This window comes from Ambystoma mexicanum, chromosome 3q (assembly GCF_040938575.1).
Source record: "Ambystoma mexicanum isolate Mex_15411 chromosome 3q, UKY_AmexF1_1, whole genome shotgun sequence".
Classification (NCBI taxonomy): Eukaryota; Metazoa; Chordata; class Amphibia; order Caudata; family Ambystomatidae; genus Ambystoma; species Ambystoma mexicanum.
This window is the reverse complement of record NC_090926.1, coordinates 538,144,539-538,172,297: the sequence shown is the minus strand read 5'-3', so window position 1 is coordinate 538,172,297 and position 27,759 is coordinate 538,144,539. Positions and strand designations below refer to the sequence as shown.

Genomic DNA, 27,759 nt, shown 5'->3' with positions numbered 1-27,759 from the left:
TTACTCCCTAAAAAATCTTTTTACTCCCAACTTTAAAAAATAAGGACTAAAATACTCCCACTTCAAAATCTTCTCTGGAGCACTGGCGAGACCCATCAGAAACATTCATGAATCTTCCATACGGAGAAATTAACATTTCACACTTTAAAAATCGAATCAAATTTCTGAGGAAGATGTTCCCCATAAGGCATTCTTGAGCACGTTTATGCAAATAGAGTGCCATTCCCTGGTGCTCCCGCCAGGCACTAAGCAGAAGGCAGAGGAGTAGGCCAGTCCATTCCATCTGTGATGGCATGACCTGCTTCCCTCGGGAATGTAAAACACAGCTCTATATTGGACAAGGACGTATTGAATTGCCCAAGATCACACAGGCTTTGGTCGGGTTCACCTTTTTTCCCTTCCAGGTTTTTAGTGGTGCTTTATTTCAAGCATAGCAATGAAAAATGGCATGCAAGTGCTGTGTCGTGATGCTTGGAGTCTGTGCTGTTTACTTCTTTAAAAAAGTAAGCAATTTCATATCCAAATCCCCAAATGAATGCTTCTTCCGAGGGCCTTATGTATTATTATTTTTTTCAATTTTCATTTATAAGGTCGAGAGTTAAGACTAAAGCAAACAAGTAAAATGATTCAATAATAAACATGAGCCTGATATACAAGAAGCAGAATATTACACTGAAAGTATTGCATCACCGTCAGATAGCTATAACATTTTTCCAATACAGTGTTTAAAAGCAATTACATACGCATGCACCATAAACCATGTCCACTACTAACAGAACCGTTTTCAGCGTGTACCACTGACCATGACGACACACGTCCCTTAAATCATCCTCCATTTGACTTTCAGCCCACCTCCAGCTTATGTGAAAGCCCTTATATCACTGCATTTCTTAAAACTGTGTCACCTTCCCAAGGGTAATGCTGCCAGCAGCCTCCCTGTAGGGTGCAACCATAGCCCATCCACCGATACATTCACTTAGCACGATAGTCCTACAGGCCTCACTTAGGGTAGAGAGCATCATTGGAAAACCTGGCCCCGAGGCCAGTGGGGTAGCCCAAAATGTGGAACCAAGCTCCTCCACAAACAAAGCGAAGGCCGTGCCACACTCCGGGCCAGCCTGGACCATAATGCATGCACAATGCCCATGACAGCCATGTTCCTGCAGGGGGAATGCGCCTACTGCACTAGATGAAAGATGTAAGTATGTTTTTTATTCAAAGTTTACATGTTTTTACCTAGCATCGAACAAGGGGGCGGTGCCTGGCCCCTTGCACCCAAATATACCACCCTCCAGTGGTGGCGGGGGAATTTTAAATTCGAAGGGCATCTTTAGTTGCCACAAATAATTATTTGTGACTAATGAGTTAAAATGATGGTGTGAATGTTCTAGGTGAGTGCCCGTGCGGAGAATGTAGTGTGACTTTTTGGGGTACACGTGTGGTGCGAGTGAATGTGCAAGATGGTGTAAGGGTGAGTGAACGGTGGGTGACTGTCGCTCACCAATCATTTACCCATACACTTTCTATCACATTCACTCATACCTGCACCCAGAACATTCCCATTGCACTTCACATGTGTACCCACCCAAACCTTCACACACACTCACCGCATTTTCATTCCCACGCCCATACATGCACACCATTCACATGCATGCACCTACATACACATACATAGATACACACCCAACACACACACACACACACATGGTTAATACACGCATACACACACTACATAAACAGAAAAATGCTTTCTTAGCAGCTTCCCAACCAGCTTTGGATGACTGATGCCCCGGCTTCAATCTGCCTCTGACTCCTGCTTTCCATGCAGGCAGGAACCAGGAAGCTAGTAGAGCTTCCTGGTTCCTGTTTGACAGGAGCAGGGGAGCTGGAGGTAGAGCACCTCCTTCCCACTCCGACAGCCAGGCCAGCCACAGTCACCCCCCACCCGTCCCATCCCGAGCCCATCACGTGGGCCTACAATGCCCCCCCTACACCAGTGCCGGAAACCAGCAAGCATACTGCATACACCAACCTATGTAAAACCGTATTGGCTTGTCTCTTGGAATCTGATTTTGAGATTTGCAAGTGGCAGTATCGGTTGCAATTTATTTCAATGAGGCCTTGCAATCTAACAAGTTTTCTAAACCGCAATATCATGCGATTACTTTGGACCAATGTGTGCACAGTGGCGAGTTATGTGTGGCCAGTTAAATTCATTAAATCGAATTTGCACATAAGCATAGAAACCGTTTCTAGACAAGTAGGAATGACTGGGGTAGACAACATTTAAGTGTTCACGCCAAGGGGTTATTTGGCACACATGCATATTATACATGAAAATTAACTTAACCACGTTTCAACATCACAACACGCTAAGTCGTTGCACGAGAGATGGTGAGGGAGGGCACAACACTGATTGTCCGCAAGGTGACCCCTGGGTTTCTGGGAAATGTTGCACTTCAGTGGGGTCTCGGTGGGAACGGCCTACGCCGCAGGCCGCTGTGAGAAATCCTGCTTATTTTGCATACATGAGGGGTACCCACTAGTAAAATGTCCAGGTCATAGGCTACTTTATTGCACATCCTAATATTGCAGATCACAAACCACACACTGGTTTAGAAACATACTAGTCAAATATGACTATTTTTTGTTCCTTCTTTTAATCGTCGCATGGGGAAAACTTAAAATGGCAACAAACGCCAACCAAATCTTTTCACGAGTTCAAGGGGTAATGTTAATGTTAAAGGACATTTGTACCGCGCACTATCACCACCGGAGTGGTGCCCTGGAGGGTGAGTTAGTGGGAGGAAGCAGGAAAAGTGCAAGAGAGCAGTGATGTGCTGTTCACGGCCACAGCCTGGTGGGTCCGTTGGCTGGGCCTGGGGTGTTTGTGGCCGGTAGTCATCGTGTACTGTTGCCAGTGGTCAAAGAGGGCGGGAGCGGTCGGGAGAGGTGCTCCTATACTTCTTTTAAATAGGTTTTACCATTCCTATACTATTATTTTAAAAAGAAACCGTTCCAGAACGGTTTCGTTTTAAAATAAAGGTGTAGGAACACATTGAAACTTGCACTTTCAGTGCATTGCACTGGATGTTCCCTTAAACATCAGGTGCATGTGTTTTGGGGGTTGTTTTGTGCATGGGAGGGGGTGCATCAATGGGGCTTGTTGGGAGCAGTGCTGGCCAGTAGGGAACAAAGTTCCACTACTTCTTTTCATACACTTCGACCACTGACTGTTGGGGAAGTCTATGTGTGTTTTTGTTTTGTTGTTGCAATGTAGTGAAGTTTGTACAGTTTGTTGTGCTGTAGGTTTGTGGTTGTGTTTAGTTTGGAATTTGAGAGGTGTGTGTAGAGGTGGAAATTGTTAGTAGACTTGGTTAGTTGGCATCTCTATGGACAACGCCTAAACTAAAGGTTACCAGAGTGACTCCTCATTGCAGCGTAGGCCTGTGACTCAGCACCAGAGCCTGGATTAAAAGGGAACAGCACTGGCCTGCTCATGGTCTGTTCAACTGCCTTAAGAGTGGTTGCAGAATGGGCCTTAGGCGGGTCACAATTTGGGATGTTATCCACGTAAATAAGGTCTACTAGCTTGTGTTTGGCACTATTTAAAAATCTTGCATTCTACACTATTCCAAGAGCAAGCTGCTGAACTAATGATGCTAATTAAAGACTCTCGTGGGCTTTCAGTAAAAGCCACCTAGCAGCACTTGCAAAAGTGATTCTGAAACACATTAGCAGCCCAATGCGCTTATCTCTCATGGATAAGAAGGCTTTTATTCCGTCTCGTCTTGTAAGCGTCAACGATGTCCAGGATGTGGTGTGTGGGCCCGTCAGTCGTGGGCTATTTCCTTTGACGTTGTCAAGAGGCGACAATGGGCTTTTAGTGCCCACTCGAGGCTAAGGGAACGAGGCCGGTCTGGGAGAGAGGGTGAGGCGTGGGATGGGAGTGGAGGGATTGTCAGTGGGAAACATCTGTCATATCACACACAAGTGGAAGCTGACGTTGCAGATGGCCGACGAGCAGGGGTGTTGCTAGGTCTGGAAAAGATCCGGGACTATGGTAATGTCGGGACTTTCGGGTCAGTCGGGACTCGGGGGCTAGCTAGCATTTTGGTTATAGCCCCTGAGCTTCTATCTGGGGCTACAGTAAAAAGACCCAGGGTTATAGTCCCCCCCCTTAGCGACGCCTCTGCCGACGAGCACTTGATATCTTCACGTGCCATAGGAAATCAGATGTAGACAGGGGCGCCGAGTACATGGGGGCTCCGGGGCCCCCACCAGGAGAATATGTTAGGGGCTGAGCCCCATCTGGGGCCGGGCCGGAGAGGAAAAGCAGTATGTCTCTGTGTCCGGTCTGTGTGTGTTGCACTGGGAGTGTCTGCTCGTCGTGTGTGTCCAACTTGGAGTTGGAAGCAGGAAGAGCGCTGCGCTAACCCCCGGTACGGCTAACCTAGAAGCCTGCTCTTGCCTCTTCACTTGGTCAGGAAAGCAGCCGAGGGCGAAACGGGCACGGGATGGCAGTAGCACTGGAAGGTGAGTTCTTAGTACTTCGAATGACAGCTCCACCTTTCCGAACCTCAACTTCATGAATGCAGCATGAAACAAATGGTATATTTGAAATATCAAGAACACGTTAGGGCCCCTAGAGCTGTAGTTTGCAAGCTGCGCATATTGGCTTCAGGTCAGGATAACCATGAAAACCTTGCCTTTGCATCAGCTTGACACCCCAAAAAAGCAAAGCACACTCTTTATTTTGCATGACAACATTAAAGGGTGACTCAGTGGAACCGACAATTTGCAAATTGCACATGTGCAAATGCAATGGCTTGAAGGCTGTGAGGTACTGGGTTGGCAGTAAGTGAGCCTGGGACTAGAGGAGGTAGAGTTTGCCCGGGCCCAGGCTGCTACGGCTAGAAAATTCCAGACGCACGTTTGCGCGCCCAGCAGCCCAAACCATTTCATGGCCCAGATTATTTGGAGTCCTGCGCTGCGGGTGTTGGCTGGTTCCATTGGCCTTTGCCACTCTGACTTATTGGTGCCAGACAGTGCCACTGCCCTGCCTAGAGACTGGATTTGGAATCGACTGGTGGTTGGGAGTGAGACCGAGCCTCACCTGGTCTGCGGTGTAATTGTGTGTTACTACGCCACTGCTCCAATGAGGTATTTAGGTAAGGGTATACCATAGCCCGTGGCAGTCCTTACAAAAAAAATATGATTGCCAGGAACTTGCCAGGATTTTGCATTTGTTCCAATTACGACCTTTTCACCAGTTGATATTGACATTTAAAAGGGTCACAGAACAAAGTTGCATGAACCCGTAAGCTATTTGCATGCAGGTGCACTGTGGATGCGCAGGCAGTACTTTCCCATGCACTTGCGCGTTCTCAATGTCACTGGGCCTAGTAAGATCTTTGCTATGTTGTGCTGTGTACTCCCCTGTTCCCCTCCCTTGCCTAGTCGCGCTCGGAAACACTTGTGTACGAGCGCGATACAAATAAAATATCATATCATATCAGAGATCAAGTGTTTAAGCAGCTCTGCATGCAAGCTCATTACATGCCGAGGCCCACTCCAAGGACAAACACAATGATGTGATGGCAAATGGCTTGCTATTTCACTTCTTCCCCCACTTCCCTTGCGTGAGCGCAAGAGTTCACCCGCACAAATGGTTGCTTGCACCCTGGTGATGGGCTGTGAGGCTTTCTTCTGTCTGCCACACCGCTGTTTCTGACCAGATTGGATGTGCCTGCTTTATAATGTTGTGCACTGGGATTGGAGGGTGGTGTGTACCACCTAGCTTGTCCTTATTCTTTTGTATATCGGCGCCCCCAGATTCAAATCCTCAAGTTGGCTCCAAGCTTCCGCCCCACCAACCCCCACTCTCTTTTGTCAAGTACATGGTTCATGACCTTCCCAACTTGTGCCTGGAGCACTTGTGTTTCGCACCTCAAAAGATGCCTCGCAGGACCAGCCTTCCTTCTTTTAAGGGGAAAAAAGAACCAATACAAAACCTTTAGCAGGCTTTCACTGTTTGTCTAGGAACTGTGAAATTATCCTTAGAAGTGAGAAGAATTTCCTCCACGCTTCATAGCTGGCCTAGAGCTCCCTCTCTGCCTCGCTCTTTCGTCTTTTTCCTATCTTTTCTCCTCTCTCTCTCTCCCTCCTGCATGCCTCATTAACGTCAGTCACATTGCCAATGTTGTTGGCCCTTCCAAGGAGCTGCAATCGCACCCTCCTCTGTAGTCAGTTCCTTGAATTCTGTGTTATTATTATCCCACAGTTGCGCTAATTTAAATATGGTGGTTTAGGTCATACCTTAATAAACCCATCAAGGTCGTTTTACAGGGATGTTCATGATACTGCTATCAGGTGATTTCCGCTTTCCTCAAACTTAGATTATTTTCCTCAACCCACAATTCATATCCAAATGTTTCTCATCATGTCAGATTTGCCACAGCTCGGGAGCTGGATCAGCTGCAGCCAAGTGTCATCAATACGATCTGCATTTGCTTCTCTGGAGGGATCATCCATTTTCAAAGAGGCAGCAACTGAGAAATCACAGGACTAGTACCAACCAGTGTTGTGTCCGAAAACAGCCCTCAAACTCCAGACTCGTGTAACCACTGACCCCTGCCCAGTGCCCACATCTGAGCGCTTACCTGAACTGTCAAAAAGAATGATGAGCGCATCATGTAGCGTGAACCACTCTGCATGTCTTCCATTGGTAGCCATTGGTAACCATTTCCCTTTCCGACTGCTGTATGGCGACTACGTGGAAATGCGGTCCTATAACTGTCTGTGATGCCACATTTGGGCACCCCCCCTGGAAATTCATAAGGCGGCTCCCCTGGGTGTAGAAGCTATTCAGTGATCCGTGAGGCCGGCGTGTGTAGGTGAATGGGGAGGAGGTGACAAACAGGCACGTGATTCCGAGAACAAGGTCTTCCATGTTAAATGCATGCATTCACCTTGATATTAAGATTTTGTTGGTTCAGAAATTCCAAAGGTTATCAAGGCTCGTAAGTTTCATGATTGATCATTTCACAAGGTGCATCTATCTGAGAATGGTTGCTACTAAAACACCTGGGAATTTGAGCGCTGGGGGGGCTCTGATCATATGGTTATACTGGCATAGAGCGCGGGTTGAATCCTCTTGGGGCAAATGACACTAGAACTATGATATACTTGCCATGTTCAAGTCTTAGAAAACATGAAAAGGGCTGCAAAATATGAAAACTCAAACGCACATGGCCACATGCCAGAGTCTTATGAAGAGTCACAGCGCATTCGAGTTGGCAGAAAGACGGCCCCTCCCTCTTTCACGCTGTCCCTTTTAATGACTGTCTATTGGAATGTCTCAGTTCCTGCCCGTCTATGTCTCTCTGGCTTTGTCCCTATCTGCCTCTCGCGCCCTAGTCCTATCTCGCCCTTTGTCTGCTTTCTCACGGCTTAACATCCATGGTTGGTTTGCTCAGTCTGAGCAAGTGTTGCAGAGATGATGTCACAGATCTTGTACTCGTGCTCGGATGACATCTGCACTATGAGTAGCTGAACATTTGCCTTGTCTTTACAGTCCTGCCTCTATCAAAAGGTCGCACTTGTTTATCTGGCCGCTTTGGAGGGGCGATGAGCTTGATTGACAGCTGACTACTGCCTTAGCAGGCATGCGCTCATTTTTGGAATGTTTGCCCCTGTCCAGGTAGTGAGTGCCAATGCAGGGTCAACGCTGGTGGGGATCACATTTTTAAGATAAAGAACTTACCATGTGCTTCTCTGTTTTTCTGCTTGCATGACTGTCTCTCTTGCAGTCTGTCTAGCTAGTATATGTGTATACGTGATTTATTTTTAATTGTCTGTCTACCCATATCCACAAAAAATTTATAATAATAATATCTCTTTTTTGTTTGTCTTTCTGCATGTCTGGATGGTTGTATTTTATTGTGCCTTCCGGTCTACCGCTCTCTATCTGCTACTCCCTCCCACATCTCTATTTATCTTTCGTTGGATCCATTGTGTTTTCAATGTGCCTTTCTGCCTGGCTCTGCTTCTCCTTTTTGATTTGTGTCTTCTCTCTTTTTGTTAGCTTTCTCCTCCCTTTCTGTTTTCTTTCCTGTGTCCTAATATTGGCTCCTCTCTGTCTGCAGCATCGCTTCACACAGCCCCGCGTCTCAATAAATGATGGCACATTCCCACAATATAGCTATGTACATTGTAGCAAAGGACGCTAGGGAAGGCAGGGGAGGGTTTCCACGATTTACAGCCTGAGCCTGGGTCAGGGCTGACTTTTCCATGTCCCCCCAAGGTGCTCCTCAGCATTCCAACAGCTGTCTCCAGGCCTCAAAGTGACACTTCTCCTCGTCCAATACTTCTACCCTGACAACCTAGCCTCCCAAGGCCACCCGTGGATCCCAGCAGATGTTCTGCGGCAGCCTTTGCACATGCCTCCGGGGTGAGCACTGCACAGTGGAGGTAGGAAACTCTGCCTCATGCTAAACTGCATGCCACGTGATCACGCAACGTCCTGCCGCGCGGCGCGTTCACTCCAGATGCGCTTCCTGCTGACAAGTACGCATACTGACATAAGTGGTTGCTGTGGGTTTGCTATTCTAAACTGCATACGTTTTGGACAGTAATAAACAGTTAGGAATTAAAGCGTTCCAAGGTTATTTTCTGTCTATTTTCGATGTCCCGCTGTCGGAGGTGCGATCCCAGATCTCCTCAGTACAATGACCGTCCAGACATCCAGAAATAGGCCTGCACATGGCCATCTACAACGCGGTGCATCCTTAATATGGCACTTTCTACCCGTAAGGAAAATACTCATTGGCAAAAACTGTCAATCAATTATTCCCCATTAGCTACATTTGTGTTATAGCCCCAAATACTGGAAGTTGCCACATTTCTAAATGCTCCTCATTTGTGTAAAAAAAAAAACAAAAAACAGAGATCGCGTGATTTGAAAAGGACACCACCGTGTGATGAAGCAGTGGTATTCGGGAGGCGTGGAGTTCGAATTAGAACTCCTGTTACTTTCAAGGCAGACAACTAGGAGAAGACACCTCCCTTGCATCAACACATGAAATGCAACACATCGTTGTGCATCCGGTCCTGACATTGTTTCAGCAGTGTATATATGTCAGAAGGGAAAGTCATTGAATACAATGCAGCAAGGTACAGTATGGTTCCAGCAATTAAACACTTCCATGGGTTTTGACGTATTCGCACCATTTTTGATCAGATTTCCCTGCACAGAGCGGGAAGTGTGGTGGGAAACCTGCTCTGCGTGCTTCCTTACTCAATGCATGGAATCCAAAGTTCCCCGCCTGCCTTTTCACGTCTACTCAGAGCAGGTGTAGTCTATAGGGAACTTTTGGGATGGCGGCCGCCATGTTTTGTCAAGGCGAGCGCTATTTCCAATCCCAGCCGTGCATAGGTGTACTCACGGTGCAAATCAAAGCGGATTTGCTGTGCTAGGCCAGTGAACTGGGTGCACAGCCTGCGTCCCCTGACGGACACCACATCATGCAGTCAGTCATAAGAATCTCCCGAAAGAGCACACGCTTCAGTAGTGATAGTACCTCTCGACAGATTCTATACCTCATAAAAAATGAGGCTGTACGTGCTTCCTGCTACATGGGTTTCATTTGGTTAGTCCCACCTAGCTACCTTGTGGACGTACACCAACAATTCCGTCAGTTAAGAAACACACTCAAAAAGTCCATCATCAGGCAATGTCATTTATGTTTTGATGTGAGGTATCTATACTGTGCCCGTCACCACCGAGATGCTGTTGGCGTGCAGAGGCTTGTCTGAAAGGCAATATATTGTGCCCCATCCAGGGAAAACCAGACCATAAGTCTGGGGAAATAACTGAGGAGCAGAGGAGAAAGAAAAGGGGAGGAGAACCAGGGGTACAAGTGGACGTGCGGACGTTAAATGATCAAATTATAAATGTCAACTCTCAATATATTTGCAATACAACCCAATGGAATATGTCTGCCCTGTAGGTGTGCTGTAATTCTATTGAGCATTATCTGACTCACCTGACATGTGATTGACTCTATCCAGGATCCATAACATTTGCAGCAACTCTGTTCTGTTGGGAGGTCTCATGATGTACCAGTAATCCATGCAGCCTGTGGTGCTGCATTACTCCGAATGTCAGACAGATACACGATTTTCCCATTGTGGTCCTTGTCAATGTCAAAAAGCAAGTCTTGGGTTCATCAACCATGGACTGTGCTCACAGAAGAAGTGGTACAACGAAGGAATGCCTGATATCGGCCGACCTTTGTTCTTATTGCACAGTTTTGTACTCTTACGATTACCAAATTTATTGGCAAAGGTATATAAATTAGCAAATTAACTGAGAGATGTTTACCGTTCTGCTTGGGTATGTTTCCAAACTGTGATTCGCCCACGGGCATCTTGGTACTGGGAAGCAAGCAGAAAGGACTATCTAGTCACTGGCCTGGAAGAAATATGCTTCTAGAGACCGCCTAAAAGCCACGTGGTCCCTAATGGGGCGAAGTAACAAAGGCAGCGAGTTCCACAGTTTAGCAGCAGATATAGAGAATGCCTGACCTCCCACACGCACAAGCTTAGCACTTTGGACCACGCTTAACAAGCGTGAGCGGAGCACAAGGCCTGGGCTGCAATTTAAAGACTGAATTTAACTGTAAACATTCAGCACCTAAGCTAGAGATGGCGCAGTGCACCAAGCAAAGGCAATTGAAAAGAATGAAGATGGCGGATTATAGGAGCAATGTCAGAGTAGCAGAGAGCCGAGACAGCCATTCTGGCTACAGGGTTCTGAAGAACCTGAAGCCGATGTACGAGGTAGGCTGGCTGTCCCAGAAAGAGGGCATTTCAGTAGTCCAATGTAGATAAAACAAGGGCGGCAACCACTAGAGCCCTGAACTGAGCTCATAGAAATGGCAAGACCTTGCAGAGAATTTTAAGCTGACAATGATCTTTCTGACAAACAGCACCTATCTGCTTGTCAGCTGGCAAGTTAGCAGAGATTTCTACTGCTACATTCTTCACAGCCGACACAGGAGTAGCAAAAGGTCTGAGTGAAGATGGTGAAAAAAGGAGTCCAGAGGGCTGTGACAGAGGAGGGCCCACCACTAACACCTACCTCAGTCTTGTCACTGTTCATCTTAAGTCCGTTCTTTCACATCCACTTCTCCACGGCTGCCAGACAGGCCTTAAATCTGGACACAGTCCCGATCACTGAGAGGTCCAGGTGCACGATGACCTGGGTGTCATCGGCAGATGCGTAACTATAAAAACCCACTGTGGGAGAGTATGAGCTTGGTCAGAGGCTTAATGTAGGTGCTATAAAAGACCGGAGAAATTGCAGACCCTTGAGGAACACAGCAGTTAAGAGGGGTAGAAGCAAAACAAAATGGAGGAAGGGAAAGAGTCTGAGTCCGATCAGATAGAAAGGATCTAAACCAGGTTAAAACAAGACCGGAGAGGACAGCCCCAGAGAAGCGCTCCAGTAGGAACATATCAAAGGCGGCGGAGAGATCAAGTAAAATCAGAGCTCCCACGCCAACCACGTCCTGCAACCACGCCAGATCGTCAACCACAGAAACCAGCACTCCCTTGGTGCTGCGGCCTGCTGGAAACCCCGATTGAGAAGGATAAAAAAAGAAGAGTCCTCTAGAAATGAGGTAAGACAATGAGCCATTAGAGTTTCCAAGAGTTTCACGAGGAAAGAAAGTAAGGAGATAGGACGGAAATTGTCTGGCACAGAAGGATCCAGGGAGGGGTTCTTTAAAAGAGGAGCGACCAGTGCATGGTTGAAGATGGCATGGATGTGGCTGGAGCTGAAGGAGAGATTGACAGCCTGTGTAATTAGAGGACCAATTAGGGTTATAACTTCCTTCAGCACAGTAATAGGGATGGCGTCAGCCGGAGAGGCAGATTTAAGCTTAATCACGGCTGTGATGATTTCCTATGTGGAAGAAAGACCAGAAAGGTGGCCCGAAGATGAGAAGGCTCAGCAGCAGGCACCACACAGGATAACTCATCAGACTGCGGCCCAGAAGAACAAATCGCATTGCGATTACTCTCAATCGTTTCAATAAAAACTAGCACAGAGAGTCACATGAAGTTTGAGAAGGCACAACAGGGGAAAGAAAAGAGAGAAAGAGAGAGCTTGCAGCTCTGTACCGTTCCCTAGGTTGATTGATAGATCCTTCAACCCGATGGAATACTAAACCACACCCAGATGGAGGAGCACCCGGTGCACACCTCTAAAGGGCTTATCTCTCCTCTATTCAAACCTCCCTCCACATCTGAAAAGAGATTTTATTGTCGCCCAATGATGGTCCCATGAGCCAACCAGTGTGCAGCTATGGACTACAATAGACAGAGGTAGGACATTGGCCATTTCCCAATAATACATTTTGGGGGGATGGGGGAGGTCCCAGAACATATTCAGGCCAGTATAGCTGCGACTGCAGTGCCACAGTTGGTGCTGGTAGATTCTGGTACCCATTTGATAGGAGCTTAGGATCCCCTGGGGTGGTGAGTTAGGTAAAGTATTGCACCCAGTTCAGTAGGCAACTTCAAACTCACTCCCATACAAAATCCAGGACGCTCCTCAGCACACACTGATACAGGAACGTTGTAGATGACCTGCCAGTATCTGTGGCTTTGCATGGCACTCTGAGGCTCACAGGCAAAACAAGGCAGTGATAGATGTGCATTAGACCAGCATCTCCAGGATGTTATGCGGGGCTCCCCACCAATATTCCTCAAGTGCAAGCCATGTACCCTGGGAATGGTGATGAACACATCTCCAAGCCTGGAAAGGCAATGCCTTTTAGGAATGTTGGCAGTACACGTTGCATTGGTACCCCACATCCCACGTGTTCACAGTCATCTTTTGAACTTTCAATCTGTTTTAATTTAAATTTGAGAAAGGATATGGGCCCTGGTGCCTGAGAAAAACTCCACGAATGTAGAACCAGTCCTCAAAATAGAAGTCAGATACTTGGAGCAAAGGGGGAGTATGTAAAATAATGTGCACCTGAGAGTAGAAAAGTTATTAGTGTCCAATGAAACGCTCATATGCCTTTAGAGTCATCGAACTTTATTCAGCCTTTAGGCTGACACCATCTACTGCACACAGGCGGCCTGTGGTGACCACTAGTAGGACATTAGCACAATTCGATATCAATTAAGCTTGAAATTCCAATGGACCAATTACAATAATGTATGTCTTTTAAATATTGACCAAGGAGCTGTGTGGCAACATAGAAGAAGAAGGCTGAAGACCGACCTCCTTTATATGACAATTTATGGGCCTTCCTGCACCCTCATTGAGCTCATCTCTCGTTGCAAACATAGGAAACCACTTTTAATTACACACTTGTGGCCACATGTTAGAGAAAACAGTGCAATGTGCCCTATGGTGCATTAGCAGTCAAGGATGCTCAATAACCGTCATGCTGTGGCCGAGGTGGCTGCGAGCGGTGCTACTCTACTTCTTTTAAATTAAGTTTATTCGGGCCGGGATGATAGCTCAGGGGAAATGCGCTCGACTGGCAAGCAAGACGATGCAAAGCAACACAGGTGCGAATCCTGGGCCCGCGCTCAGAAACTGGTTCACTCAGGTATGAGGTGCATTATAAATGAACAATTATAAATAAATTATATGTTGTATTGTTTCTATACTTTTATTTGAACAAGAAACCATTCCAGAATGACTTAGTTTTAAAATAACAGTTTAGGAAGAAGTTGAAACTTACACAGTGGGCCTCATTCCGAGTATGGAGGTAATCATGGTGCTATTAGCGCCATGACTACCTCCCATGCCGGTACCGAGTCCGCCCTGGTTCAATGGGGACTTACCGATCTATTCCGACCTTTGCGGGACCGGTAAGTCCCCATTGAAAAAGCCATTCCCCATTCCCATTTGAGCCCCCATAGGGCTCAATGGTAAGGGGGAAGACGCTAATAACGGTACCGCAAATTGCGGTACTGTTATTGGCTCTGAATTCCCTTAACGGGTCCCGTCCTTAACGCCTGGTAAAACCAGACGTTAAGCAACGGACCCGCTAAGGGAATTCGGAATAGGGCGCAAAGGGATAACCGCCACCAGTGTCCTTAACGGTGCCCGGTATCCCTTTGCACCCAACTCGTAATGAGGCCCAGTCACTTTAGACTGTGGGTAGCAATGGCGTTAAGTGCAGGGCGTTTGCGTTGGGAGGCACCAACAAATAGTCAGCTGGCTATTTAGCCACAGAGTAATGGTGCACATGTTTTTAGTGAATATGAACTTAGCAAGGACATTTCCCTGAAGTTGGGCATCAGTGTCGAAGCGTGTAGGGTTTTGTAAATGGATCCTTTGACTGAGGTGTTAATAGGTGTTAGGCAATTTTGCTTATTCACAAGAATTTGTTTCTTCATATTATGATTTTCTTTACCTTTACTTTGTAACTGAATGCTTTACTGAAATTAAGTATACACTGTATGTGGTCTTTGTAGACCTTTTACAAATATATATAACAAAAAGCTTCTATACACTCGAGTGTCTAATGCTTTTTTGATTAATGGCTTTTGCGGTTGATGTACGCCATTATTTGGCTTTGAAATAGGCAGTTAAAGTCTTCATGATGTTCATCCAGTCATGTATGGAGTTTAGTAAATCCTTTTGTACAGTATTATATATTTTGAGTGCAGCCTCCATTTTTCCTGTGTTCCTCTGGATGCACATGTTGGTATTGTAGAGGATCTTGAAAGTAATTTTGGCAGGCATGGGATGTGAAGGCAGTGTCCTCCGGGTGTTGCTGCACAGTGCTCCAGATAAGATTTTGAAGTGTGAGTATTTTACTCCCTATTTTCGAAAGTTGGGAGTAAAATGATTTCTTAGGGAGTGAAAACATGAGTCCTGTTCCCAATGGGAGCATTTCATAAACAAGCACTTTTCTCCAAGTTATTCATGCAGGTTAAAAGATACATTTGACCTCTTCCATAAGTCTAGTAGTTCCTTCCTGTGGTACTACATGAACTACTGGTCCAAGCACATCCATTGATTGTTCCCCCCCAGGTATATATGCATGAGCATATATCCTTCCTGGACACTTTTGTGAAACCTTATTAGAAAGTTACTTTTCTTAGGTCTGGTGCCCTTATTGCTGAAGTGGTGTTTGGAACCTCTGAGCAAAGCAATTTTCTGTGTTTTCCTCCTTCTGTGGCCCGCCACTTCTAGTCATTCTCTTCAAGAGCATGACTGTGACAAATGCCTTTTTGGAAAAATGCGCAAATGATGTGCCCATTTGTAATGGCTCCCTTCTGGAGTAGTGTTCTTACTTGATTCATATGGACCGCCAGCATTTTGTGTGGAACTGGTTGTTTATGGTATTTCTTCATTCGGCTCTGCCATAAAGCCTCACATGGAGGAGTTTTGGTGCCTGTGGCCTTGTTGCGCTGAAGGCATTGAGCTTTTTTCTGTCATATGGTCTCACAAAATAGCCTTGCTTGGTCCTCTTGGTGGAGAAACACGTTCAAGGCTGTGCATCTCTGGGATAATAACTCTGGGGCCAAAATACCACTTCACATAAGGAGCTAGTCCTTTGTTTCTCTTCCCAGGTAGGAACATGGTTTGTCTCATAATTGAGAAATTAAGAACATAATGTGCTATTGGATTACCTCTAAACAGAAATATTTAAAATATTAGGTAAAGAAAAAGCATCCATAATTCTCCAACATGTAATTTGTATTTTCTTCTTTTTATCCAGACGTGTCAATCGGAATAAACTGCAGGTTCTTCCAGAATTACTTTTCCAGAATAACTTGAAACTGACCCGACTGTGAGTAATTTGCAACCTTTTTAGTTCTGCTTTGCAATAAATGTCTTCAGTCATTTTGAAAAGTCAGTGTGTTCCTTGAAATAGTGGAAAAGTGTTGGTTCCTTCACCAGAAACCTGTACCGGTAATATGCAGTAGGACACCGGGTTGTTGACTGTAACGTCGATGATGTGTCTTTATATTATGGGCAGCATTGTGTATTTGCATTACCGGCAAGGTGCATCAATCGATGTGCCCTTTCAACCCCAGCTGATACAGTGTAAGATGCCTTGGGCATGTCTTGATTATGAAAGGCTCATGTTGGACCATTAATGGTACTGTTTCTGCTCAAACCTTGATTTTCCTTTTTACACAATTCTTTTGCCTCGAGAGAATACTTTCATAATCTGGCACATTCACTACCCATTCAAGTCTTTCTTATTTGCCAGTGAGCTTAATTTGACCGGAATTTGTTAGATTCTTGAAAGATCCTGATTCTTCCCATAGTCCTATCTGTTATTTTTCTGTATGATTCCTTTGTATGCATTGTTTATGAAAACAGTCTCAAATGGATTCTAAAATTCATATCCCTCCTAGGACGAAGGTGATATACCACTGACTTTAATTGAAATCAGATGAATATAATACCTGGTGGGGCTTGTTTACTTGTAGTCAAACTATTAAGTATATGGTGGCAGCAGTGATGTAAACTGGACATTTATGATTTCTACATTGTGTTATATTGTTTACTGAATGTGGTTGTTCTGCTTTTTTGGAACTGAATATGTGCCTTGATTTAAGAAGTTGGATCCAAACATGTTTCTCTATTAGCCATCTTTCTCCCAGTCTTTCTTGAAATATGTTCCTTAACCTAAAGGATGCCTTCCTGTTTAGCTGTATATTCAAGTTGTTTACTGAATCCAGAGGAGCTGTGTACTCTAGATGACAGTCTCCAGCAGAGCCATCTCTCTGAGGGTAGAGGCGATCAAGTAGACTTGAGTCCGTTTCTTACAAGCGACCTGTGTGCATGGACGCGTAAGGTTAGAGATGGCATCATGTGGTAGCACAGCTACCTGACACAATGACTATTCAGCGATATTGTCCCAATGCAGGCCTCTGCTGGGATTAGTTGTCAATTCTGCATAACACAATGCCAACTGAAGCCAAGAAAGCATAGCTCAGAGGTTACTCTTTCCTATCTTTTGTATAGGGTGCTTAGATAGTGAACATGCTTATTTATTTCAGTAATGATTGCATCAGTGGCACCTGCTAAATTTGAGTCTTATTTATGATGCTTGACAACATATCTCTAGATAATGTAACTGTGATTGGCCAGATGTACCTTATTAGCTGTTCTGTATTAACATGTTTTTGTCTAAAGGAAGAATGTCCCAACGCCTTGTGTGGCTTGGCCTGGCCCACCAGATTTGCCTTTTCAGGGTACAAAAAAAGAAAATGTACAAACCAAAAGCTCTCTCAGAGACATTCATTGCTGCTGCTACACTCGATGCCTCAACTACAAACTCATTAAAGCAAAAACAACACACCAATTGAAACTACTAACTAAATACTGGATATTGATTGTGTACATATTGTGTGTCGAGGTTAGCATTTCTGTGCTGGACATCATTGTGGAGACTTGACAGCCAGACACAGTGGAGAACACCAGCTTTGGATTTCTAGTTTTGGAGAGGGTTCTATGTGCCACTGCGAAAGTTGCTCTCTTCTTTCTCACCCAGTTCTTCTTGAACTGTTGGATGTGTATCACAGCTGTGGGAATTTCACCCAGATACCAAGCAACATCATTACCGCCATAGAGAATAGCTTCATTAGATCCTTGTGATAGAGGGCCCCTCGTACAGTGAAGAAATATATGACTTTGTGACACTATTCCAGGTGCCTACAGATGGTGCTGTCCAGATGGTTTGGACTACAACTCCCATCATTCCTAGGTAGCATAGTCGAAGATGAGAACTCTTTCAAATCATAGTCCAAAACAGCTAGAGACCACAGTTTGGAAACGCCTGGTCTGTTCATTATGATGTCATTATGGGGACTCACTAGTGTTATTTTACGGTATATGCAGAAATGATCGAATACAAAAATACCTAATGAGAAATGACCACATTTTTTGGGATGAATTTGTTAGGGATTTTTGTTAATTTTTATTAAAAATAGATGAGAGGTGGAGTAAAGGGATAGGCTAAGGTAGGGGTAAATGGGGGAAAGGGGAATCTCCCCCCGAATTATTTTTTATAAAAATGTGATCAAAATATATTCGGTCATTTCTCAGTAGGTCATTTTTTCAGTCATTTCACGGTAATCCTTATTTTACCATACACAATACACAACATATGCCAGCCATACAGAGATACATACCTTCATTTTCTTCTGTTTAATCTCAGTGCCTTCATAGTGTGTTAGTGCATTGAGCTTCCGCACCACTGCCGGTGAACTATATTCATTACCAGGCTAGAACCCGAAAGTGGATCCAGGTCACGTGGGTCTTTAAAGTGCTTGCAGCAGATGTACTTGACAATGGGATTATGCTATGATAGGGATGAAATGACAGCTTTGTCAGCTTTGCAGGTCGTCACGTCTCTCAGAAGACTTCTGTTTTTCAAAAGACATTCTTTGCTCATGCAATGTACTTTTCTCCTCGACGCTCGTTGAACTGCAGCCAATGTACGTCTACCGACGGCTCATTCCTTTCCAAGCAGACCTGATCATGAAATCCAATGAAAATATGTGTGTGTGCATGAAACATACACGAAAGTAGCACACAGGAAGCCAAGACATGTTTGCCTATGAGAACACAGTGTTTATGTGTATTTATGCCTGTGTGCGCTTTAGCTATTGGATGAGGTTGCCCGCAGTAGGATATCTGCCTCTAATGTTGTGTTGCTCATTTCAATAGAAGAAATGCTCATTGTCTGATGTTAACACTGCCTCCCCTCAGCCTCTCTGAGCACACACCATCTGAAGTTCAGCCGCAGCCATATTGCTCTTTAATGGGCCATCTTACTTGTGACCTTGGCAAGCCTATCAGCTGCTTGGAACGTTAGATACGAGTTCATGGACTGACACTAATTGTGCCATTAGTGGAAGTACACGGTGTGGCAGGGATTCAATCGCATTCAAATGGGCTGTCGCTGTGAACATTTCAAAGAATTCTGACCCAAGTAATGTATTGTGTCAACTAAAGGGTAACATCCTAATGAGGACACAAAATACAGAGTGGAACATATCCTTTAGTTGATGGCAGAATTTTGGGAAGGGCATATGATATCACTCCCTCCTCCGATTGTGTACAGTGAGCATGGTGCAAGAGTCTGGGGACGTGCCCATATGCTTCTTCTTGCCTTCCTGCCTGCATTCCGCCAGTGCGCACACACAGCTTCTACTACTTCTGCCTGAATTTAAAAAAGTTCCCATGCACTGCTTGTACTATTCCTGCCTGAATTTAGAACGTTCTCATGCATTGCTTCTACTATTTTGCTTCTACTATTCCTGCTTGATTTCAGGTTTTGTCATGCACTTCTCATTCCATTCCTGCCGGAGTTCAGGAAGTGCTCACATGCTGCTTTCACCATTCCTGCACCATTTATGAAGTACTCATGCTCTGCATTTACCATACCTGGCTGAATTTAGGAACTTCTCATGAACTGCTTGTGACAGCTCTGCCTGAATTTAGGAAGTTCCTGTGCACTGCTTCAACCATTCCTGCCTGAATTTAGGATGTTTGCATGCATTGCTTCTGCCATTCCTGCCTGAGTTAAGGAAGTTATCGTGCATTGCTTCTACCATTCCTGCTTGAATTAAGGAAGTTCCCATGCACTGCTTCTTCAATTCCTGCATGAATTTAGGTAGCTCTAATGCACTGCTTCTTCCATTGCATCCTAAATTATGACATTCTCATGCAATATTTCTGATTCCTGTCTGAATTTAGGAAGTTCTCATGCTCTGCTTTTACCACCCCTCCCTGAAATTATGACATTCCCATGCATTCCTTCTGCCATTCCTGCCTGAATTTAGAAAGTTATCATGTACTCCTTCTACCAGTCTGGCTGAATTTAGGGAGTTCGCATGCGTTGCTTCTACTATTCCTGCTTGATTTCAGGTTTTCTCATGCACTTCTTATTTCATTCCTGACAGAGTTCAGGAAGTGCTCACATGCTGCTTTGGTCATTCCTTCATTCATTTAGGAAGTACTCATGTTCTGCTTTTAACATTCCTGACCAATTTTCAGGAAGTTCTCATGCACAGCTTCTACTATTCTTACCTGATTTCAAGTTTTCTCACCCACTGCTTGTCCCATTCCAGCCTGAATTTAGGACATTCTCGTGCAATACTGTGGCAATAAGACCCGGGCGGCGGGCCAATACCGCCCCAGGTAATGCCCCCGCACTGTAGTTATAGGCCCGAGCATAGCGAGGGCATTAACGAAGCCCCAGGGGCATTACCGTGGGCGGTATTTGCCCGCCACCGAGGGTCTTATAGCCATTAATACCCCGGCCCGTTAGACCGGGGTACTAATGGCATTTTTTTCTGTTTTGAAACCCTGCCGCGTTTCGAAACAGAAAAAAAAAACAAAGTTTACAAAAAATGGCCGCCGGGAAAGGGAAAACGTAGTCTGTTTTCCCTTTCCATGGTGGCCATCGGGAGCGGACGAGCTGGGAACAGAAGTGTTTCCAGCACGTTCGCTCCAAGAAAAGAAGAAAAAAGAATGTAAGTGGGGTTGGGAGGGTGGGGAGGGGATAGTTTGCGGGGGAGGGGAGTGGAGGGAAAAAAAATGTACCTGAGTCCCGGTGGGGGATGAAGGCAGCCTCCAGCCATGGGGACGCTCGGAGCAGGGTTTGCCCCATTTCGAGCCTCCTCATTGGATAAGGGGCTGCCACGCCCCTCGCCGGGAACAGAGTACCCGGCACACACGGCGTACACGGGAATACCGCGTGGTATGGCTCGGAAAAGAGCCAATCCACACGTTGTATTCCCGGTGCTCAGTGCGTGCCGGGTACTAATTATGATTCCTGCCTGAATTTATAAAGTCCTCATTCACTGCTTCTGCCATTCCTATCTGAATTTAGGAAGTGCTCATGCATTATTATTGTAATTGTATTGCTTCTACTATTCTTCCCTTACTTCAGGTTCTCCCATTCACTGCGTCTACTATACCTGCATGGGTTTGGGAGTTGCTCACATGCTGCATTGATCATTCCTGAATACATTCTGGAAGTACTCATGCTCTGATTTTTCCATTCCTGACTGATTTCAGGAAGTTCTCCGGTTCTGCTTCTTACGTTCCGGCACGGCTAACACCATAGTAAAAGAAGTCCTTCCAATTGAAGTTCTTAAAAGAGCCTGGCACCAACCCCCACCCAGACACCTTCTGGCCACCCCTAGTGGTGGCAGCCAATTAGTTTCAAGACCATTGCTGTACACTGTTCCCTTGAGGAGCTGGTAGATAGACCAGAGCCACAGGAGTTGGCTTGCTCATTCCAGCTTCGATGATGTTGAGTCTTTGGTGATTATGAGCCTTATAAAAGATCCAGCATTATTATAAAGATGCCTTGGAATGCTAATCAACTTGGGATGATTCTCCTGGCAGAGAAAACATTTAAGTGCTTTTCCGGCATCCACCATGTGCTTGAGATATCCCGTTCCTCGGGGCGCGGAGGCGCAGGTGCAGCTGCTGAATCCATAGAAGTGATGGGGCATTCCCATGTCGGTTCCGTTGCTCCTAAGGTGCATTGTTGCTAGGCCGTGTGTTGGTTCTAACACCTCAGCTAATGAAAGTAAGTGCAGTGTGTGCTGATCACAGCCGCCCTGCTCCGGCGACAGCAAATAACGCTGCACAATACTTGCGGATCCCCAGTGAAAGGATGTATATCAGGTCAGACCCTTATAGGGCAGACACTTGAGTGGCAGTCATTCTGTTTGCCAAGCTGATTCAGTGTGCTGCTGCTGTGGTCCTTTGTGACCAGGGTCTATGATTTAGCACAATTGTGAATGGGACAATGCGTGTATAGCCAAGGAGTCGAATGGCATTTGTCATCAAATGCCAATGGTCGTCGTTGGTAAGGGGTCCCTATCCTGGGCATTTAAATATCAATGGAGACAGCTTGGCCGCGCCGAGGAACCTCCTGTCTCCAACGAGTCTTCGCTCTGTTTGTGCAGCAGCTTTGTTCTCGTCATCCAAACATGGGCAGAAATGCAATTATAAACGGGTAGGACCCATTGCATGGACACATATTTGGATGTGATTTTGGGCGCCTCTGCTAAGTTGCAGGTCCTGATTTGTGCGAAAGTCTAAAGAAAGATGAACGGAGAGAACGGCGCTACGGGCGCGCATTTAGAAGAAATGAAACTCTTGCAACGACAAGGTTCTGAGTGAAATTGTCACCAGGAAAATGTAGTCATGTGAACAAGTAGTCAGTAAGACGTTTTCAAAATGTGCTCCTTCTGTACAAGCAATGTAAAGTGAGACAATGCTGCCAGTGATAGGGTAAAATAAAAGCTATTTTTGAACATTCATATGTACAAGGTTGTTACTGTAACAATGACCCAAACCTCTAATAAAACCTGGCAATCGCCATCCGTCCACAATGAACCTATCCCATGCGTTTACCCGAACCCTAACTCCATTGCTTATTCTACCCCTAAATCTTATGCTTGTCCGAGCCCTAACCCTTCAGCGGCCTAAAGAATATTATTTGCATGTGGCATGTCAAACACATAAAATAAAACAATAAACAAAGTGAACAGTGACCCTAACTCAACCGTATAACCCTCTCTCCACAAATTCCATAGCCCTTTCCCTAACTCAAACCGTAGCTCTAATGCTAACCATTTGCTAACCCCAACTCTAACAATGGCCCTAACATGTATAGTATCCTAACCCCATGGTTTATCCTAAGCCCTATCCCACCCCAAAATCAGCAGCCAAGTATAATATATATATTTTTTAATGACATAATGCATACGCTGGAGGTTTCATTGCCTCAGGACGCCTACTGGTGATCTTGGGGCACGTCACCCATGTGTGCAAACTTTTCACAATTAAAGATGCAAAATGGAGCTTGTCGGTGTCACAGTCTATCGGTAGCACGCTGTCCTTTCCAAGAAGGAGCCAAGAAGCCACATTGTGGTTATGAAGTTGGTACTTTGTCCTGTGCAGAGCACTGACAAACTATTCACAGTGTAAACGCAGGTGCTCCCATTTTCCCATGAACCAATATACATGCCAGGAGAATCTCAGTGTTTGGTACAGAGGCGCTGCACTCTCCTGACTTATGTCTTCAAGTTTCTTTATTGGATTCAATGATAATACTATTCTCCTTCTATGTAACCAATCCTGCAGCAACGATAGGCTGGCGGCTGTAACACTACAAGGCAACCTGTGTAAAATATTACAATGAAAAATCCAAACAATCGATGAGCTGTGGTTCAAAATGATATTTGTTTGTTATTGTAATTTAAACCCAAATGATTCAATCATGCATCTAAGTACTTGCAAATATTGCCACAACTAAGTAATAGCAAAAACGACCAAATGGCCTAAATCAAAAACACAATGTACTCCAAAATCCTAGTACACATACCTAATAAAACAGGTACTAATAATTGCACATAAATTGATATTGTAATTTGGTTTAAAACAATGCAATCATACATCGTAGTATTAGCAAAAATGCCCACATCTATGTAATAGCAGGAATAACCAAATGACTTACTGGTGACTCGCTAGCCGAGAAGGTTGGAAGCCAACAAAGGTCCACTTGTCTCGCAGTAAAGAGTGTGCACAAACTTTATACAAAAAGGGACTTCTGTGCTTCACCATGACTATCCCAGAACACAATGCATCACCCATGCCAGCCCAGGGGCAATTCAGGGCAACTGTGTGGCGCGTGGGCGGTCAGGCATTGGTTATTGATTGTCAAGGAATAGCAAATCGAGTGCCACTGTTCAACTTCAAGCAAGAAATAAGAGGAATTTGCTCTGAAGGTATTTTGTCTTACTCCAGGGAAACGGACAAGACATTTCAAATATGATCTAGAGTGAGAAGGTGTGTTTTTCTTCTTGTTCTTTGCTGGATACATAGAGTAAGGGGCGTAATTAGGGCACTGTCTCTCACATGGGTCACACATAGTTTGTCCGCCTGCGTCATGCAATAAATGTGATGGGTGAGATGATAATGGCCACAAAAATAGATCATCGCTTCTCTCGTCCTTACATCTGCATCAGTGATGCGGGGGCAAAAGACACAACGTGTGTGGCGAGGACTTGGTTGCTTGTGTGCTAGCTTTGGTGCTTTCCTCAGTGTAACAATGTTGACTTCCTGCTGCTTCCGAGTACTTTGAGATACTGCAGCAAGCTGCAAAGGCAGACCCCGTGCTCTTGACATTCTCGTTCATATCCATTAGAAATGACAATACGCAAAGCCTGTCATGGTATCCTGTGCATGAACACTTTGGGCTGTATACTTTTTGTGCAACATTGAGATGCAGAAATAGTTTGGTGCAGAATCAATAACCAGTGGTGGCAACGTCTACAGGGGCACAAGCCTGGCGGGGGTAGTAGAACATGGGAATGCCCTAAATCCCAGTTTAACCACTAACTGCACCAGCTTATTTATTTATTTTATTTGTTTTACATTTTTAAAGCGCTCACACAGCCCGCAGGCATCGGGCGCTGTTACAGGAATTGTTTGTTTTTGTAGTTGCGTAACTGTTTTTCTCTTAGTTGCGTATTCATAACGCGCTTAAACACCCAGAGGTTTCTAAGCACGACCCGGGGATCGAACCTGTGTTGCTTCGTGTCATCTTGCTTCCAAGGCGCGCATGTTGCCGCTGAGCTATCCTCCCGGGATAGCTTACCTATGCCACAGGATGCATATTTGCACCTTGTATGCAATGCACAGTGTGTCACAAGGGAAGGGTCCCAAGGATGCCCCTGCTGCTTCTACCAAAGCAAAAGATGCACATTGGGATTAGCACGCGTGGGACACATTTGGGGTTGGGTGCCATATCTACTTTGTGTGCATGTGTAACGCAAATACAACTCCTGCATACACAATCTGACCAAGAGGAGATCCTGAAGACCCCACCTGCCAAGAGCCCACCTGAGAACCCAGATGGAAAAAAGAGGCAATTAGCCTCTGTGGGATCTTTGTCAATTCAAAATATGATCACCTAGCTCTGTGCACCTGTGCTAGACCAGTAGGGAGGTGGGCATCTCCAATCCAGAAGAGCGCAAGTGTGCCACATCCTGCCATCATATGCACACGCGCATGCTTTCACACACTCAGCTGATGGAGTCAAACAGGTAGACATTCTCAGAAGTGGTTGGCATGCTGCAGCCCCTGGCATAACGGCGGCCCCCGTGGTGTGGGTGGTGTGGGGGGGACCGGTGCTGCCCATGCCCAGCGGGGTGGGCAGTGGGGGGCTCTCAGCAGGCCTTGCAGGGGGGCCTCACTATGTGTTACACCTGTGGCTGCAGCACAGATTTAAAGAGTCAAAGAAGCCCACAGAAGACCAAGGAGTCGGCTTTTCTGATTTTTTAGGGTGATTATTGCATAGCAGTTAAAAACCCGATGCTAGAATAAACCCAAAGTCAGCGCTTAGAAGCTATTACCCTTGTGATTTATGCATTTATAATTTACTCTGGGGGCCAATAAAAAGAGCAGAACGTTCACGCTTGCACTTCAGGGTCAGACTGTGAACATGCGCGTTTTATTATCGGATGGCTTTTCTGATGGAAATGTTCAGTCTGTGTCGATACTAATTGCCTATTCACAACAATGAGGAATGAAACTGGACATTCGGCACAGTGGTTTCGGGAGACTCTAACCATCCCCAGAGTGATCCTCACTGTTCTTAGAGAGGCACAGCTTCACCTCACTGTTGATGCCCAACAAGGCTGAAACACGTGTATGGGGCTGCTGTTGGTACTCTTGTTCAGAGGAGAATTGCCTAGTATTTAGGTGCTGGACTGCCCCTGGGCAGGGCAAAGGCTGATATGCAGGGACATTTCTTCTCTGTGAAAGGGACAGTGAGCTAAAGACTTGGTAGAGTATTTCCCAGGGGCTACTCCCCCAAGAACAGGTCATTGGGCTGTGTCCGTGCTGATAGAGAGATTCCCAGAGCCCACTCTGTTTTGCATAAATTAACTTTGGGTCTCACCCTAAGTTACCAGGGCGATCCAGACGTGGACCCCTTGCTCACTGTTCTTAGAGAGGCATAGCTTTACCTCACTGATGATGCCCTACAAGGCTGAAACACGTGTATGGGGTTGCTGTTGGTACTCTTGTTCAGAGGAGAATTGCCTAGTATTTTGGTGCTGGAATGCCCCTGGGCAGGACAAAGACTGATATGCGGGGACATTTCTTCTCTGTGAAAAAAAACAGTGAGTTAAAGACTTGGTTGAGACTTTCCCAGGGGCCATCCACCCAAGAACAAGTCAATGGGCTGTGTTTGTGCAGGTAGAGTTTCCCAGACACCCCCCCCCCTTTGTTTTGCATCCCTAGACTGATCCTGCACGTGGAACCTAGCGCTCTATTCAATGTGGTGAATTCCGTTTAACAGAGCACTGCAATCATCCTAAAATGGCTTTACCAACGCAATAAATGCCACTTTACAAGTACTTTCAGGTCATGCATGTGTGCCACCCACTCTCACCCAAACAGTGTGTTTGAGAGAAACTAAGTGATCCAGAACCTAGGCAATTCCTCTTTGGGTTTTTTGTTTGAAAGGTGTTTTGGTTATCAGCATAGAAGTGGGTGGAGTCATGAAAAACCCATGTGTCAAAGGTTCAGTGTTTTTCTTTAGAGTCTGAAAACTCTGTGGACTATTCTAGCGAAAGACCTTGGGTTCCAAACACAGACATTTCACAATTCTGCGCACGTGCAGAGAAGCGGTCAATTTCTGATTGCTACCTCTCGTGTACTGGGCAGCACGATCCCTTGTGGATTGACAATTCTATTTCTGCAGAATCAGAGCGGGCAGAATATAGTACTGAGGTCTGGCTCACCCATGTCCCTGATTGTTGCCGCCAGCCCATGCAGAGGCATTAGAGCGACTATCCGAGGGCTCTCATAGGTTCCCTGCGCTGCAGGAAGATCCATCAGCCCTGGGTGGAGCAGAACGGCCAGGACACCTGCAAAGGGGCGCTGGTGTGGACCCCAGGAGGTTTCAGGGAGGTCAGAGAGTAACATTCCCACGTAGGTGTCACGAGGCAAGCTGTTGCAACCAAGCAACAAAGCATCATTTAAATGCAGATCAGCATTGACTGACTTTTCACACCCGGGTCATCTTTATTGTTGGTTGTGTGGTGTTAATGGAAATTGCTGACTTTTCGCAGTAGGCCTCTGCTCTCAGCAGTGTCAAGCCAAATACTGGCACACTCCCCTCTGTGGGCACTGAGTCAGGCTGGAATGCACTGTTTGCTCTGTGGATCTTGCTAGAGGCGGCCATGGCACAGCAAACCAAGCTTGCCTTAAATTCATTAAAAACAATAAGAGTATATGTAGTGGGTATGTGCTTAGCACAGCAAGAGGTGATCAATAACAGCACGCAAAGTAATGAAGATATAATCTGTTTCAGAGCCGGTCCCGTGTACCTTTGGGGCATGTTTTCTACAGAGCCACAGAAGACAAAAAATCATATTAAATTACCTTTTTGAAGTAGATTAAACAGAATCCCTTCTCCTTACAGAGTGTTTGTCCACTGCTTTAATTGCCCTCTTTCTATTGTTTTATATAGGCTGTGAAACCAAATGGTTCTGAGGCACAGCAAATATGGACGGTCGTCATCATTTGCAGGCTAGACTTCATTACAGTCTCTATAATACATTGACAAATTGACCAACACTTCCTCTTTGTTTTATGAGAATAATTATGTATTGTCGTTGGGATAAAATGGCGGTAAAGTAGAGCCCACGACATGGCAAGCA

At 45.6% G+C, this 27,759-nt stretch overlaps 1 protein-coding gene across 1 annotated transcript in view; it reads left to right on the top strand.

Moving 5' to 3' along the window:
- SLIT3 (slit guidance ligand 3) overlaps nucleotides 1–27,759 on the top strand; it is a 1,101,025-nt gene that overhangs the window by 191,991 nt on the left and 881,275 nt on the right. Inside the window, exon 4 of the mRNA XM_069654301.1 lies at nucleotides 15,762–15,833. Within this exon, the coding sequence (XP_069510402.1) occupies nucleotides 15,762–15,833 (72 nt within the window). The remainder of the gene's footprint in view (nucleotides 1–15,761; nucleotides 15,834–27,759) is intronic.